Source organism: Mus caroli, chromosome X (genome assembly GCF_900094665.2).
Source record: "Mus caroli chromosome X, CAROLI_EIJ_v1.1, whole genome shotgun sequence".
Lineage (NCBI taxonomy): Eukaryota > Metazoa > Chordata > Mammalia > Rodentia > Muridae > Mus > Mus caroli.
The window spans coordinates 140214616-140231282 of NC_034589.1; the positions used below are offsets into that span (position 1 = coordinate 140214616).

General features: G+C 37.5%; 1 protein-coding gene across 5 annotated transcripts in view; it reads left to right on the forward strand.

Annotated features, from left to right (window-relative positions):
* Positions 1-16667, forward strand: part of Phf8 (PHD finger protein 8) — a 103546-nt gene that overhangs the window by 23251 nt on the left and 63628 nt on the right. For all 5 annotated transcript variants that reach the window (XM_021153035.1, XM_021153037.1, XM_029473205.1 and 2 more), the window contains exons 3-8: positions 279-364; positions 699-807; positions 3729-3889; positions 5140-5281; positions 6786-6972; positions 8637-8799. In XM_021153035.1, coding sequence (XP_021008694.1) covers positions 279-364; positions 699-807; positions 3729-3889; positions 5140-5281; positions 6786-6972; positions 8637-8799 — 848 coding nt within the window. The remainder of the gene's footprint in view (positions 1-278; positions 365-698; positions 808-3728; positions 3890-5139; positions 5282-6785; positions 6973-8636; positions 8800-16667) is intronic.

Sequence of the window (16667 nt, forward strand, 5' to 3'; positions counted from 1 at the left end):
CCTACCCACTCACTCCCACTTCTTGGCCCTGGCATTCCCCTGTACTGGGGCATATAAAGTTTGCAAGACCAAGGGGCCTCTCTTCCCAGTGATGGCCGACTTGGCCATCTTCTGCTACATATGCAGCTAGAGACACGAACTCTGGGGGTACTGGTTAGTTCATATTGTTGTTCCACCTATAGGGTTGCACACCCCTTCAGCTCCTTGGGTACTTTCTCTATATAGAACTTTTAAAAAAATAAAAATCTTATAAACCTTGGCTGTTTTTTCTTTTTCAGTTGTGTTGGTGTTGAGGAGGAGAAGGCTGCTGATATTGATCTTTACCATTGCCCTAACTGTGAGGTCTTACATGGACCTTCCATTAGTAAGTAGATCTTATAATTTGTATCAGGAAGTAATAAGGGAAGAAACAAAGCAAAGGTAGCTTTGGATAGCCTTTGCCTCATATGTGTCTTCCGTAGGAAACAGCAGAAGCCCATGCACGTCCAACAGGGCCTGGAGCTGTTGCCCTAAGAGAGCAAAAATGTATAGCTTTATCTCTTTCCCATTTTAGCACCTACCTAGAGGAAGTATACTCTTCTTTACCAGGAGCTTTCCTGAGTATAAGAGAGCATCTTTAACTGTAGATGCCCCTGGGGTTTTAGATTCTTAGCTCCTGGCCGTTCTAACTCATTACCACTTGTCTTCTTCTGGTTTAGTGAAAAAACGTCGTGGATCTTCCAAAGGACATGATAATCACAAGGGGAAGCCACTGAAGACTGGAAGCTCTATGTTTATCCGAGAACTTCGGGGAAGAACTTTTGACAGGTGAGGAAATGTTAAGCATTAGAGCTATGGGAAGCTGAACATACTTCCTTTCAGCTGTTCCACTGGCTGTACCATTATGAGCCTCCCTCATGTCTGGATATCTTCTAGGCCCTGCAAAATCTCCGGGGTGGGAACTTCTGTTTTGATCAGTTCCTAAGTAACAGTGACCAGAGTTTCACTTGATGTTTAGAGTACATTATGACCTATTTACAAAAATCTGCACTAGTTGGGAAGCAGCTTTTGTCTTAGTCAACTTATAAGCATCTGAACAGTGCTACAATTGGGAGGATTTTTTTGGTTTCTCCTAGTACAAAGTAATGGATTTCATTATGAAATTTCCACGTATATTATTAAATATACTTTGATCATAATTACTCATTCTACGACCCTTTATTTCCTTCCCCTTTCCTATTCCATATTCATAGCAGCTCCCCATTAAATGTCTGCAAGAGTTTTTAATGGTCAGCAAATTTAATTCTCTCATTATAGAGGAGAGGAAACTTTAAAAATAGAGAGCTGTAGTGTGTTTTTCAGTCAAAAAGATACTTTTTTTTCTTTAAACTTACCTGGATTTAGTAAAAATGAATTGAACAAAAATAATGAGTTAGAAATTAATGAATAAAGAAGTATCAGGTGGTTTTAAATCTATTGGACTGTTTTCAGGTTTCTTATACTTCAAGTATTATTTAGATTGATTTTCTAGGTTATTAGTTTTAAAAAATTAAAGACTGTCAGTCCCCTCTCTACCTCAGACCCCTCAGATTCCTTCTTCTACTTACATCAGCTAATTATATTTTTTTCAAAAATAGTACTTGTATCCACATATATGTGGTTGTGTGTCCTTTTTTATTTTTGACACAAATGGAAGCATTATATTTTGTATATTACCTTTATTTTTAAACCTAAATAATATGTCTTGGAAATTGGTCTACAATAGCATGCATAGGTGGTTCTTCCTTTCATGGTCATTTATTATTTCATTGAATGGATACATATTTTATTTGACCAATCCTATAGTGATGGACATTTAAATTGATTCCAGCAATTTGCTGTTATTAAGAAAACTTCTATTGGCCATACCTTTTTTTCTTCAGTAATGAGCATTGAACCTAGGTGTCACACATGCTAGGCAGGTACTCTACCACTGAGCTATATTTGCAGCCTCAGTGAATATATCTTAAGTTTTTGCATGTGTGAAAAGTATAGATGTAGATTTAACTGTGTAAAAGTAAAATTGTTAGATCAAAAGGAATATGCCTTAGGAATCTGTAAATATTGCCAATTGTTTGCATAAAACTTGTACAACATCACAGACATTTTGTCAAAGCTCTGATGATTTTTATGATTAAATTTTCAAAATTTAGTGAAATATTTTTATTTTAACTTATTACCTTAATTATGAAAGAGGTTGATTTTTGTATATTTATGGGTCATATTTATTGATAACTTTCTTTTTTCTAAAGCATTTTCCATATTTTTTACTGAGAAAATGTTTTCATATAACATTCTGATCATGTTTTTCCCCTCCAGTTCCTCCCAGATTGTTCCTATCTACCCAACTGTGCACCCTTTCTTTCTCTGCGTTTAGAAAACAAACATACAAAGCAAAAAAGAAACCAACCCACAAGAATCTCTCTCTCTCTCTCTCTCTCACACACACACACACACACACACACACACACACACACACACACACGTGCTCGAAAGACAAAAAAAATCTAACAAAGCAATATGGAACAAAAAGTCTACAAAAATACCTTTGAGTTTATTCTGTCATGGCCATCTACTTTTGGGCATAGAGCCTACCATTAAGTGTGGTTAATAAATTGGGCAATGGTGGTACACTCCTTTAATCCTAGCAGCAGCAGAGGATGGTGAATTTCTATGAGTTTAAGGCCAGCCTGATCTACAGATCTCATTCCAGGACAGCCAGGGTTACATGGAAAAACCCTGTCTTGAACAAATAACAAAAAAGTGTTGTTAATACTTCTCCAATGAGACTCCATTGGAGAAAACTAACTTATTATATTATATATTATTATAGTATATTATCATATATTATACTATTATTATGTATATTATAATTATATATATTATATTATAACAGCTTTCCTTGCAGACAATTTTAGTTTTTAATTCAGATCTATTTATTTATTATCATTGTAGTAAAAACTGGGTCTTGTCTCTTACATGTTTTTCCCCTAGTACCTTTATGGCTTTCGTTTTGCAGTTTAAATTTTGGGCCATCCAGAATTATATAAAGAGTAAAACAGATACAGAGCTTTATGTTTGTTTCAATACAACTAATTTCCCTTTTCTTCATAGTCTTTTTTTCTTTTTTGGTTCTGGAGGTTCCAATCATGGACTCATTGCAAGCTATGCTAATGCTCTGGCACTGTGTATACCTCCATCTATCTACCACTCTCTTGTCTCCATTATGACTAGGAGTAGTTGAGGGGGTAGAGAATAATATGATCAAAATATATTGTATGAAAAATTTTAAAAACAATTCCCATCTGGTAAGAAAGTGGTTGTAAATACTGTTTTTAAAAGCTCAGTCTTTGCTCTCTTCACCAACATTTTAAATTGGATGTTGCTATTTTGGGTTAGAACAAATGAGTCAAAATTGTTAGTTATATCTCTTCTTAGGTAAGCTATTGACTAATTTCCTTTGTTGTTCAGAAAAGAACATCCTGTTCCCATATCTTCCCTACCTCTGTCTCTTCCCTACCTCTGTCAGTGACCTTGTCTACTGCTTTGGAAACATCATGTTTTTCCTGGCATATGAAGTTTATGCCATTAGTTGTCAACCCATATAAGACTCCCTCAGAAGACTATACCCCTTTAGTGAGAGGCCATTAAGGCCTTTAGCGAGCAGAATCTCAAGGTCATGTTTTTTTTTCTCCCTATGGCCCACACAGCTCAGATGAAGTGATTCTGAAACCCACTGGAAGTCAGCTGACTGTGGAATTCTTGGAAGAGAATAGCTTCAGTGTGCCTATCCTTGTCTTGAAGAAGGATGGGTTGGGGATGACATTACCCTCTCCATCATTCACTGTGAGGGATGTGGAACACTATGTTGGTAAGACAACACAGACCCTCTTAACTGCGACATTAACTGTTCCTGTCAGAATTTAAATCATGCTTGGCATGGTGACTCACGATACCTTTAATCTCAGCACCCAGAGAGCAGAGGCAGGCAGATTTCTGAGTTTGAGGCCAGCCTGGTCTACAGAGTGAGTTCCAGGATAGCCAGAGCCACATAGAGAGACCCTGTCTTGAAAAACAAAACAAACAAAAAGCACTCAAGTGCTCTTAACCACTGAGCCATCTCTCCAGCCCTAGGGACTTGTGTGTGTGTGTGTGTGTGTGTGTGTGTGTGTATGTGTGTGTATGTGTGTTTTGGGGGCTAATGACAGTATTTATTTGATTCATTTTCTTCTTAATAGACTACATAAAATTAGGTTGAGCCAATTTTTTATTAATTCATTTTATTTATTTGCAGTCTAAAAGTTGTCTTCCTTCCTGGTCCACTGCTCCCTGAGTTCTTCACTCCCTTCCCCAGCCTCTGACAGGGTGCTCTACCACTCACCTACCCATCCTCTCCTTACCCTCACCAGCATCCCTCCTCACTGAAGCATCAAGCTTCCACAGGATTAAGCGCATCCTTTCCCCCTGAAGCAGGACGAGACAGTCCTCCACTACATATATACTGGTGCTACAGATCAACCCATGTATGCTCCTTGGTTTTTTGGCTTAGTCTCTGGGAACTCTGAGTAGTCTGGGTCAGTTGACACTGTTGTTCTTCCTATGGGGTTGCAATCCCCTCACGTTCTTCAGTCCTTCCTCCAACTCCTCCATTGGAGTCCCCAACATCAGTCCAATGGTTGGCAGTAAGTATATGCATCTGTCTTAGTCAGGTGCTAGTAGAGCCTCCCAGAGGACAGCCATGCCAGGCTCCCATCTACAAGTACAACATGGTCTCATTGAGCCATTTTTTTTAACCTGGGAAATTTTAGAGATCATAGTCTCTGATACCTATTCTTACATACTATATTTTATTGGAGCATCAGTGAAGGGGGAGACTAGAAAAGAAGACATAAAGAAGCAGATCCATGGCAGTTAGACTATGTAAGAGTTTCTATCAGATAGCTCCATAGCCCCCACCCAGATCTTGAGAGAGTGTGATAGATTTCTACTCTCTGCCCTGAACACATAGTATCTGAAGATAGAATTCCTGAGTATATGGCCGTTCTGGGTGCTGGTGAGGGAACAAGAAGTTTTTGTCCCTGAGAGACATAACTCAGTACAGAACTCATTTCTTTATTTCAGGTTCTGACAAAGAGATTGATGTGATTGATGTGGCCCGCCAGGCTGACTGCAAGATGAAACTCGGTGATTTTGTCAAATACTATTACAGTGGGAAGAGGGAAAAAGTCCTCAATGTTATTAGTTTGGAATTCTCCGATACCAGGTAGGAGGGGAAGGTAACAGAAAAGCCTGACAGGGCATCTAAAACTTGTAGATATACTTGAATTTATATTTTGGTTTGATTCCTTCATTCTAGCAGTTTTGTTTCTCATTTTGGAGAAGAGAGTTGGCTTATACTTTAAAGGACACTGATTCAACTTTATAATAACTAAGTCAGTTTCTTCATTTTCTAGGAGAGCTAGATTATATAGAATCTATTTTGCTTAATCTGTCTCCTTTGTTCTAGGGCATCTTCCTTTGATCTTTTCCTAGTGTTTATATTTTTATTTATGACTGTCCTAAATGAAGAGTAAGTCCTCAGTCTTTGGAAATAGATTTTAAAATTACAAGTAGTTTTTCTAAGGGTAGATTGCCTACATTTAAAAGGAAAAAATTACATATTTTTAAAAGATTTATTTATTTTATGTATATAAGTACACTGTAGCTGTCTTCAGACACACCAGAAGAGGGCATCAGCCACTATGTGGTTGCTGGGAATTGAACTCAGGACCTCTGGAAGAGCAGTCAGTGCTCTTAACCACTGAGCCATCTCTCTAGTCCTATAATCTTTAAAATATCCTATCAGTACTTACATATTCAGGACTGTGGTAAATATTAAGAAATTCTAACATATCTTTTTCTTTTAGGAAACTTACTAATTGCTTATTAGCATTTTAAGCTTTCAAATAATTATTAAAAAGATTTTCAAGAAGTTGCAAAAACTGTACAGCAAGGTCCTGTGTACTTTTCAGTTTCCCACAGTGGTGACATGATTATAATATTAAAATCCTTGCTGTTGCTTTTAAGATTAAAGAACCTAAAGGTATTTAAAAACTGTAGTTTCTTTATCTATCACTTAATCCAGAAAGCCTGTGTGATAGCTTGCAGACATGCAGAAAAGGGGAAAAAGAAAACGGGAACAAAAAGAAAATAAAAATGAGGAACCAGGTTGCATATAGATAGGTATTGTACATATGAATGCATAATTCTTTGTATAAGTAGTTGGTGGAAGTAGTTAGTGGAAATAGATTGCAGTTTTTATTGACTTTCCTGAAGGTCAAAACAAAGAGGAGTGCATAATATTATAAGATTTGTGGGTTTATGTGGGATAAAACAGCCAGATGTATGGAACTGCCCTCCAGGAGGTTTCTGTAATTGTAAGGGCTTTTCATAAAGAAGATATTAAGGTAGGGAAAAGGCAGACTGTTACAAAGTGCTGAATGAGTTGACTGGGGAAGCGAAATAAATAATGGGCTTGACAATTTAGTAATAGGAATGGCCACTTACTATTGGGGAAGGATTTGGGGCTAGGATTTATTTAGGACTGGATTTGGAGCTGAGTAGAGCAGGACTACTATTAAATTTTTAGGAATAAATGTTGTATATACCTTTGGGTTCTGTGGAGAAAATGATTTTGTAAAATTTGTTTTATCTTACTGCAGTATTTTATTCAGGCTTAAACCTTCAATTTTCAGTCAGCTCATGCTTCTTTTCACCTTCTTTACTAGGCTTTCAAACCTCGTGGAAACACCCAGGATTGTTCGCAAGCTGTCATGGGTGGAGAACTTGTGGCCAGAGGAATGTGTCTTTGAGAGACCCAATGTGCAGAAGTACTGCCTCATGAGTGTGCGGGATAGCTATACAGATTTCCACATTGACTTTGGTGGGACCTCAGTTTGGTACCATGTGCTTAAGGTAGGAATGAGTATGACACCTGGAGGCAGCCAGACCCATCTGCCTCGCATATTCTATCTGGGCAATACTTTGATATGATTAACTCTATTGTGCTAATTTTGAAGACAGAATTCCTGGGTATAAGGCTATTTTAGGTACTGGTGAGGGGACAAGAAGTTTTTTTCCCCTGAGATACAGAACTCATTTCTTTACTTCAGGTTCTGACAGAGAGATTAATGTGATTGATGTGGCACATGTGGGTGTGCCTCTACAATTTTGATGCTTAAGCAAAAAAAGTTGTTGAAGGTAGGCATGGTGGCTTTTGCTTATAATTTCAACACTTGTTGAGTTGTGGCAGGAGGCTTGCCATGAATGAGAGGTCAGCCTGAGCTTCATGGTAAGTTTCAGATCAGCTTCAGTTTAGCTTGAGCTAAAGAATGAGAGACTGTCTCAAAAAACCCAAATTTAAAAAATTAAAACAACAACAAAAACAAAACAAAACAAAACAAAAACATGGAGAGGAAGGCATGCAGCAGGCCCTACGTTGCGCCCCTAGCACTCAAACTACTTTTTTGAGGTCTAGGGATATAGCTTACTGGTGTAGTGCTTTCTTAAGGTCCTGGCTTCTATCTCTAATACCACAGATGTAGATTTTTTAGATAGCAGTAAATTACTTAAGATATTCCCTACCTTCTTAAATGAAGGAATTCTATTTCTCGCAATATATATGAAAATGTCTATATTAATTGTAGAATTTCTTGGTAACATGAACTTTCCCTCCCTCAAACTTTAATATATGTACTGTAGAATTCATTTACTTTCTCCAAAGTAACTAAAGTGGCTGTATTTTTTTCTGAGACATTTGGGAGTAGTTCCAGACATAGTGTCTCCTTATGTCTAATAATTCATTATTTAGTTCTTAACAACGGTATTTTATTAAGTAATTACAGGATAGTTATCAAAATAAGGTAATTGATAGGATAGCTGCTATAGTAGCTACTCTCTATAAAGGCTGCCAGTTTTTTCAATTGTATACTACACATATAGTTTTGTCACACATCATAGTTTGCTGTGTTTAAATTTTTGATATATTAGCTAAGCTATGGAGTTATCCTTATGCTAGGGTGTGGTTCTTTTTCACCAAATTGTCTATCAGATGATTATCCAAGCAAAACATAATTAGGAAATAAAATATTCTTCCAGCATATAATCCATCATCTAATGAAATATAATCTTCTAGAAGAAGTCCTTGGGCAGTTACTGACTTTTTAAACTTATTAACTTTGATTGCAGGTATGAGAAGGAACACTGTATAACTGGCATTTAAACGCAGATTCAATTTTCTTCTCATCAGTAATATGGCCTTAAATTCTAGGGCTAGTAGTATTGATCTTACCTATAGATGCCATTTTTCATTTGGTATTACATCTAAAATAAGAGCAATTGGTATATATTTCTCCTAACTTAAATAGATTTAAATACTCCTTTCAAATATTTTTTGGGAAATTTGGAGAAAATTTGGGCAGTTTATCATCTAAAAATGTTTCTTGATGTGTTTGAGAAACAGCTCTGGCATGCTGATATAGATGTGGGTGGAGACTGGGAGAGATATTTGACCATTTAGAACACCCTTCCTCAAGAAAGACTTTTCTTGAAATCTTTAGTATGGTATCTTTTTATTTCAGGGTGAGAAGATCTTCTACCTGATCCGCCCAACAAATGCTAATCTGACTCTCTTTGAGTGCTGGAGTAGCTCCTCTAATCAGAACGAGATGTTCTTTGGTGACCAGGTGGAAAAGTGCTACAAGTGTTCTGTGAAGCAAGGACAAACACTGTTTATTCCTACAGGTCATTCCTGGGTCCCTCTAGGGGGGAGGATGGGAAAGGCAGAAAGAAGGGAGATAGTGGTACTGTACCAAACCCTGTCCATAATTTATTAATCTCATTATGTGACTTTTTTTTCTCATTAGCTAAGAGGTTAATAACTAGACCTCAAGAAAATTTATATGTTATAGGTAGCATGGTTTTGTGTGGAGGCCGCAGATGACAGAACAAGCAGGAGGAGGCTGATGGAGCATTATATAAGGGGTTAATGTTAACTGGGTATACCAATAGAGAACAGGACTCAGTCCTATGATTCTAGGGATACTAACTCAGAGGCTGATGTTCTAGTCTATAACATTGAATGGCCAGAATGAAAACATTCTTTGTTAATAGTTCATGCCTGGGATTTACTTATAGAATTCTTAGGTCTCATGTGGAATATGAATTTGTGTGTAATTTGCTAGGTAACCATTCTTCTACTGAGCTATGTCCTGAGCTGAGTATGTACATTTTGAAAAAAAAAATAACCCTGTTGTTGCAATTTGGAGAGAGTTGATACCTAGAAGCTAATTGAATCTTTTATGAACAGTCCAATTTAAATGTTTCTTGATTATTTAATCAGAATTAACATTAAATTTTCTTGAAATGTATAGGGTAATACTATTATTGAATATGGGCATAATAAAACACACTTGGAATCTCAGATACCTGAAAAACTGAGGCAGGAGAATTATGTTTTTAAAGCTGGCCTGGGCAAGTTAGTGAAACTCTACCTAAAAATAAAACAAAATAAATATTTTAAAGATCTTTTGTGTTTTCTATTACAAGGTCTCACTACATAGATCAGGCTGGTGATCTTAAACTCAGAGATCCACCTGCCTCTGCCTCCCAGCTGCTGGGATTAAAGGTGTGTGCCACTATGCTCAGCTTAAAAATAATAAACAAATAGATAAACAGAATTCTCTTGTGAAATAACATGGACCTGAAAATTTGGGGAGGAGTTTTAATTTAGCATTAGGTTTCCTTAATCTTTGTACACTATTTGCATTATCTAGCCCATGTTTTTGCCAACAAAACTATCTTGCCAGTCCATGTATTCCATATTAAATGAGTTGTGGTTGTCTATGCTTTTCAAAGAAGTACTATATTGATTCATTCATTCTTTTATTCCTTCTCTCCCTTCCTCCCTCTCCCCACTTTTGTTCATTCTTGATACTAGTTACCTGTGTCTTCTCTTTTATTTCTGTCATTCTTCTAGAGGCTTATCAGTTTTGTTTGATGTTTTTTCTCTTTGTGTTTTCAATTTTGATTTTTGATTTTATCTTTATTTTTCCTTCTGTTCATCCTGGGTTTATTTTATACTTTTTTTCCTAGTGTTTTTCCTAGTCTCAAGATGGATTTTAGATTATTAATTTCAGACTTTCTTTTTCTTATAATGTGAGCATTTAGTGCTATAAATTCCCAGCACCAGTTTAGCTCTTAGACATATTTTTGTTATCATTTTTATTATGTTAAGTGTGCCTTTGTAGAAAATGAGATAGAATTTATATGCCACAAAATACACAAGTTTAACAGTTGTTTTAGTGCACTTTGCCAGGGATCATCACTTTAAAAAGAAACACTTTCCCCATTAACAGTTACTTTTTATTCTGCTCTTCTCCCAGCCTGGGACAACAATTTATTTTAAACTTCACTTGTATGTGGATTTTCCTCTTGAGTATTCCACATAAATAATAGCATTGGGATAGACTCTCACATAGTCTAGGCTAGACTTGAACTCAACTCGATAGCTGAAGTTGGCCTTCAACTATTGATCTTCCTACCTCCATCTTCTGGGTGGAATTACAAATGTGTACCACCTTACTTTTCTTTTTTTCTTTAGACAGATTTATGTGATCCTGGAATCTGCTATGTAGCCCAACCTTACCTGAAACTTGCAGTATTTTGTCAGCTTCATGAGTATATGATTACAAATGTGGCACCTCACTTTACTACTTTTTCTAATGGCAAAATAATTTCTTTACCCCCTGCAATAGGGTCTCAATGTAATCAACAATCAATGTCGCTGTGTAGCTAAGGGTAACCTTGACCTTCTCCTGCCTCTATCTTCTAAGTACTGTGGTTATAGGCTTGCACTACCATGCCTAGTTTTTTGTTTTGTTTTGTTTTTTGTTTTTTATGTACTAAAGATCAAACACAAAGCTTTGTTCATGCTAAGCAATCCATCTACCAGCTGAGCTATAACTTCAGACACTGCAAAATAGTATTTAATGTGGTTATGCCACATATTTTCCTTTTCTTTAAAAATGTTTCCTTAGCATATATTATTCATAATAGTGGGTCTCTGTTTTTGTGAGTTTTACATCATGTACCCTAGTCCCATTCATCTCCCCGACCCCTCATATCTGTCCTTCATCCTTGCTAACTTCCCACCAAAATATAATACAAACAACAACAAAAATCATGGAAAATATCTCATCTCATCGTGGAAGCTGTAGTATGTCACAGTGTGTCCCACAATATATCCCTCTGTCTACACTTCTACACTTGGAAATGTTGCAGTGAGTTATTGGTCTGGTTCAAGATCTACAATATTGGGTCCCCATCAGGACTCCTCCAGGTTATCTTGTTGCTCTGTGTTGTGGAGACCTGTCAGCTTTGGATCAGCAAGACTGGCCCTTTCATACATCCCAACCTTTTGAACATGATACAGATTTTGGGGTGGATGAATTCAGAACCCTGGATTTGGGCCTGAGTGGTAGCTCAGCTGGTCAGTCTGCCAGAGAGCCCAATCCTGTGAATATCTTACACAAGTAATCACAACTGCTGTGAGTTCAAGAATAGGTGGAGGCGCATCCTCGTGGAGACAGGGAGTGGGGAGGACATATGGGATGTGGAACAGTTGGAGGGTGGACGGGGCGGGGAGGGGGGGAAGATAAAATATGGAGTGTAAAAAAATATTTTTTAAAAAAAAAGAATATAAAATAAAGCAGCCATGCCTTGAAACACTGTTCCACTTCCTGTAGTCACATTGTGTTTGATGTTTGTTTTTATTCACCAACTGATAGACATTAAGTTTTTCCTTTTTCTTTCCTCCCTCCCTCCCTCCCTCCCTCCCTCCCTCCCTTCCTTCCTCCCTCCTTTCTCTTTCTTTTTTTAATACTGGGGATTGAATGCAAAGCCTTGTGAATGCTAATTGCTCCACCACTGAGCTAGTTCCATAGCCCCTATTCAGTATTTTATTCAAAAAATCTTTTTGAGACAAGGTCTCATAAAGTTGCCCAGGTTGGCACCGAGCCCACTGTGTAGAATAATAAAACCTCAGCTTCCTGAGTAGCAGAGGTTATAGTATGTGCCAGTCAATCTGGCTTGGAATCATTTTTGGCTATTATGAATAATGCTTCTATGAGTATTCATGTAAAACTAATTTTGCCAACATAATGAGTTGACTATTCTTAATTAAAAATTGGGAATCCAGCCAGGCTGTAGTGGCACACGCCCTTAATCTTTGTACTTGGGAGCCATAGGCCAGCCTGGTCTAAAGAGCTAGTTCTGGGATAGCCAGGGCTATACAAAGAAATCATATCTCAAGAAAGAAAATCAAACAAACAGCCCAGAAACAAATATCTGGAACCCAGCAGTATCTTAAAAAAAAAAGTATTGAAAAAAGTCTGAGCCCCCTACCCAGAATCATGTTTTATTGAATTTATTTTCTATGCTTAGTATTTGTACATAGTCTTTTGTGTGTGTGTGTATACTTGTGTATCGGTGTATATGCATATCAGAGTCCAGAAATTGACATTCAATGTCTTCCATAGTTATTCTTTATTTTTTAAATGTATTTGTAATTTTAGTTTTTTTTATCCCTTTTTCTTTTTTTATTAGATATTTTCTTTATTTAAATTTCAAATGCTATCCCCAAATCCCCTTATACCCCCCTGCCCTGCTCCCCAACCACCCACTCCTACTTCCTGGCCCTGGCATTCCCCTGTACTGGGGCATATGATCTTCGCAAGACCAAGGGCCCCTCCTCCCATTGATGGCCGACTAGGCCATCTTCTGCTACATATGCAGCTAGAGACACGAGCTCTGGGGGGTACTGGTTAGTTCATATTGTTGTTCCTCCTATAGGATTGCAGACCCCTTTCATTCCTTGGGTGCTTTCTCTAACTCCTCCATTGGGGGCCCTGTGTTCCATCCAATAGCTGACTGTGAGCATCCACTTCTGTGTTTGCCAGGCACTGGCATAGCCTCACAAGAGAGATCTATGTCAGGGTCCCTTCAGCAAAATCTTTCTGGCATATGCAATAGTGTCTGGGTTTGGTGGTTGTATATGGGATGGATCCCCGGGTGGGGCAGTCTCTGAATGGTCCTTCCTGTTTTGTTTTTTTTTTTTTTTTTAACGAGACTTTTACTTACATGTAAGAATGTGCAAACACTTATTCCCCCTGGAGGGCCAAAGATGGCAATTTAATTCCCTGGAACTGGAGTTACAGATAGTTGTGAGTTGCTATGTGGGTTCTGGGAATTGAGGCTTCGTCTTCTGGAAGAGCAGCCAATGCTCTTAATCTTCAAGCCATTTCTAGCCCGTCACCTTTTTTTTTTTTTGGAGATATAATTTCTCACTAAACTAGAGTAGATGTAACAAGCCCTTTGAGTCCTCCTTTCTCCAAGCTCTGCAGTGCCCAAGTTACAGACACGTGCTGCCATGCTTAGATTTTTACTTGGGTACTTGAGATCTGAATTTAGGTCCTTATGCTTGCATGGCAAATACTTTATTGACTGAGCCTTCTCCTTAGCTCTGAAATCCTTTGAGAGCCAAAGCAACTGTATGAATAGAAAATTTCACATCATCTAACTAATGTGATGAGATCATGCTCAGACATAAATGTAAAAGTAACTTTTATTCACCCAATGTCATCTTGGAGGCTTACTTCCTCTGTCTGCTAACCAAGGCCTACTCCTGGAAGCATCTAGCCTCATTACAATGTTATCAGCCCTAGAATGCTTTCAGCCTCTGAGATTTACTGCTAAATAAGATGTCTCCTGTCTAGTTCTTTCTGAATTCTGGCTGGCTAGTTCAACTCAGCTGTTTTGGCACAGAACTCTTCAAGCTGACTGATTCACTCTGGCTTCTCTTGGCCTTTCCTGAATGGATCTGCTTGGTCTCTTACTAACTGTGGCAGTTTAATCTCCTGGCTCCTTCTCATTCTCTGGCTAGTTCTATCTTCACCTGTGTCTAGGTAGTTCTTTGTCTGCAACCTATCTCTGTAAAACTGTCTCCTTCCTCTCTGCACTGCCCCTTAAGCAGCTCTCCTGTCCTCTCTACTCATGAGAGTTGTGCATATTCTGTTCTGTCAAATCTTTCTCACTCAGACATCAGTTTTAAACATAGATGCTTCCTTCTACAAACTAACTTTACTTTCATTGTTTGGGATTAAAGGTGTGACTGAAAACCAGGTCTGTATTCCAGCCAGAGGGATTAAAGGTGTGTGCTAAGGTTGAGCCACACCACAACGAGCCACAGTTTATTTTTAATGAATAACACAATCTCAGGGTATAACAATCTTGGGGTTCACAGTGTGATCAAATACCCTACAACACATTAAGTGCATTAAATATGTAAATTTTACTTCAGGTTGTTTGTATAAAGTACATTCAGGTCATAAACAAGTATTTCATTCCCAGAATAACTGTTTTTGTCCTCAAGATATATGTCTATTTGTAGATATTACAAAATTTTAAATATGTCTCAAGTCTGAAACATTTCTCATTTGAAGTATTTTATGCAAGGGATATTCGGCTTCTATTTTCGGTTTTCTTGTGTATCTGTTTGGTAGAGGATTGCCTCTATCATGTGGTAGCTCCATAGATTGCCTTTTTGAGGAATTGTCAAGCTATTATCAAAGTAGATAATGTGCACTATTTTACATTCCAGGTAGCAAAGTATAAGGGTTCCAACTTGTTCATATCTTCTCAAATACTTGTCATTTCTGTCTTTATGATCATAGCAACCCTAGTGTGAGTAAAATATAGCACCAAGGTTCTACTTTGTGTTTCCCTAATGACTATTAATGTTGACCATCTTGCAAAAATAATTCCTGTAATTTATAGATCTTTGTTTTTTTATTTTTTGTGAAATCCTTTACCTATTCTTAAATATTAATAATAGTATAACTATTTATAGTTTTAATTAAATCTTATTTAATTATTAAATCACACAGTGCCCATCACACAATGACCATACATGAATTATATTTTAGTACCTTTATCAGATATATTGTTCAAAAACATTTTTCTTATTCTTGAGTTTATCTTTTGACATTGTTCTTTTCTTTCTATCCTTTTTGAATTTTTAATTTTTTTCTTTTTTAACAGGAGTTCTCTATGTTGCCAGGCTGTCCTGAAACTCGCTCTGTAGACCAGGATAGATTTGAACTCACAGAGATCTGCCTGCCTTTGCTTCCTGAGTGCTGGATTAAAGGCATATGCCACCACCACCTGGCTTGACATTATCTTTTAATACATTAAATTGATTCATTGACAAGTTCACACATACACACATATGCATACTTCATTCATGTCCCCCATTATTTTTTCTTACCTCACTTTTCCTGATGTTTAATCTCTTCTTCCCAACAAATATCCCTCCTACTTTAACATCTTTTTTTTTTTTTATTATTCAAGGGTTGCAGCTTTAGGATGGTTGAGAACTACTGCTCTAATGGGTTTCCTGCTTCTGTCTTTTTTTTTTATTAGATATTTTATTTATATACATTTCAAATGGTATCCCGAAAGTTCCCTATACTCTCCCTCCACCCTGCTCCCCTACCCACCCACTCTCACTTCTTGGCACTGGCATTCCCCTGTATTGGGGCATATAAAGTTTGCAAGACCAAGGGGCCTCTCTTCCCAGTGATGGCCAACTAGGCCATCTTCTGCTACATATGCAGCTAGAGGCACAAGCTCTGGGGGTCTTTGTGTGCTTCACTGCATTTATTTTCCAGTGACAGTGACTTCCTCTCTCATAGGAGCTATTAAATTAACTGCCTATAGCTCCCAGAAAGAGTTGAGTCTTTTTACATTCTTTGATAGTCTCATATAATATGAATGTTATTCTGTCCAGTTTATCTGTTTTTCTTTGTTGGCTTTCTTTCCTTTTTTCCTTTGTCTCACTCAGTCTGTGCTCAGTCTATTTCTATATCTCCAAGGCCTCAAATTTGTGATCTTACTGCCTTAAATCTTTTTTTGTTGTTGTTTTAGATTTTTTTTTTTGGTTGTTTTTTGAGACAGGGTTTCTCTGTGTAGTCCTGGCTGTCCTGGAACTCACTCTGTAGACCAGGCTGGCCTCCAACTCAGAAATCTGCCTGCCTCTGCCTCCCAACTGCTGGGATTAAAGGCATGCGCCACCACTGCCTGGCTTTCAATCTTTTGATTGATATGATTATATCTACAGGTATTGGGAATTCAAGGAAATAAATATTTATAAGTATTTTATTGGTTTTTGACACATTGTATTACTCAGACTGTGCTGTCTTACCATGTAGATCAGCTAGCCTTAAACCTATCATCTTCCTGCCTTAGCTTTCTGAGTGCTGAGATTATAGGTATGTGTCACTGTTTTCAGTGTAGTTTTGGTTATTATATTAAGATATTTTATTAAAATTGAGTTAATTTTTATATACAGGTTGGGGCAAGAGTCTAGTTTTACTCTTTGGCATGTAGACATCTGCTTCTTCCAGAGTATCCTGAAAACTTTCCTCATTGAATTTTCTTGATATTTCTTCTCTGTCACTGTTACTGGTTGATTTATAGTTCAAGTTGTAGTTCAGTGGTGGAGTATTATCTAGTATGTCCAAGGTCCTGGGCTTGCTCCTCAGTATTGCAAAACC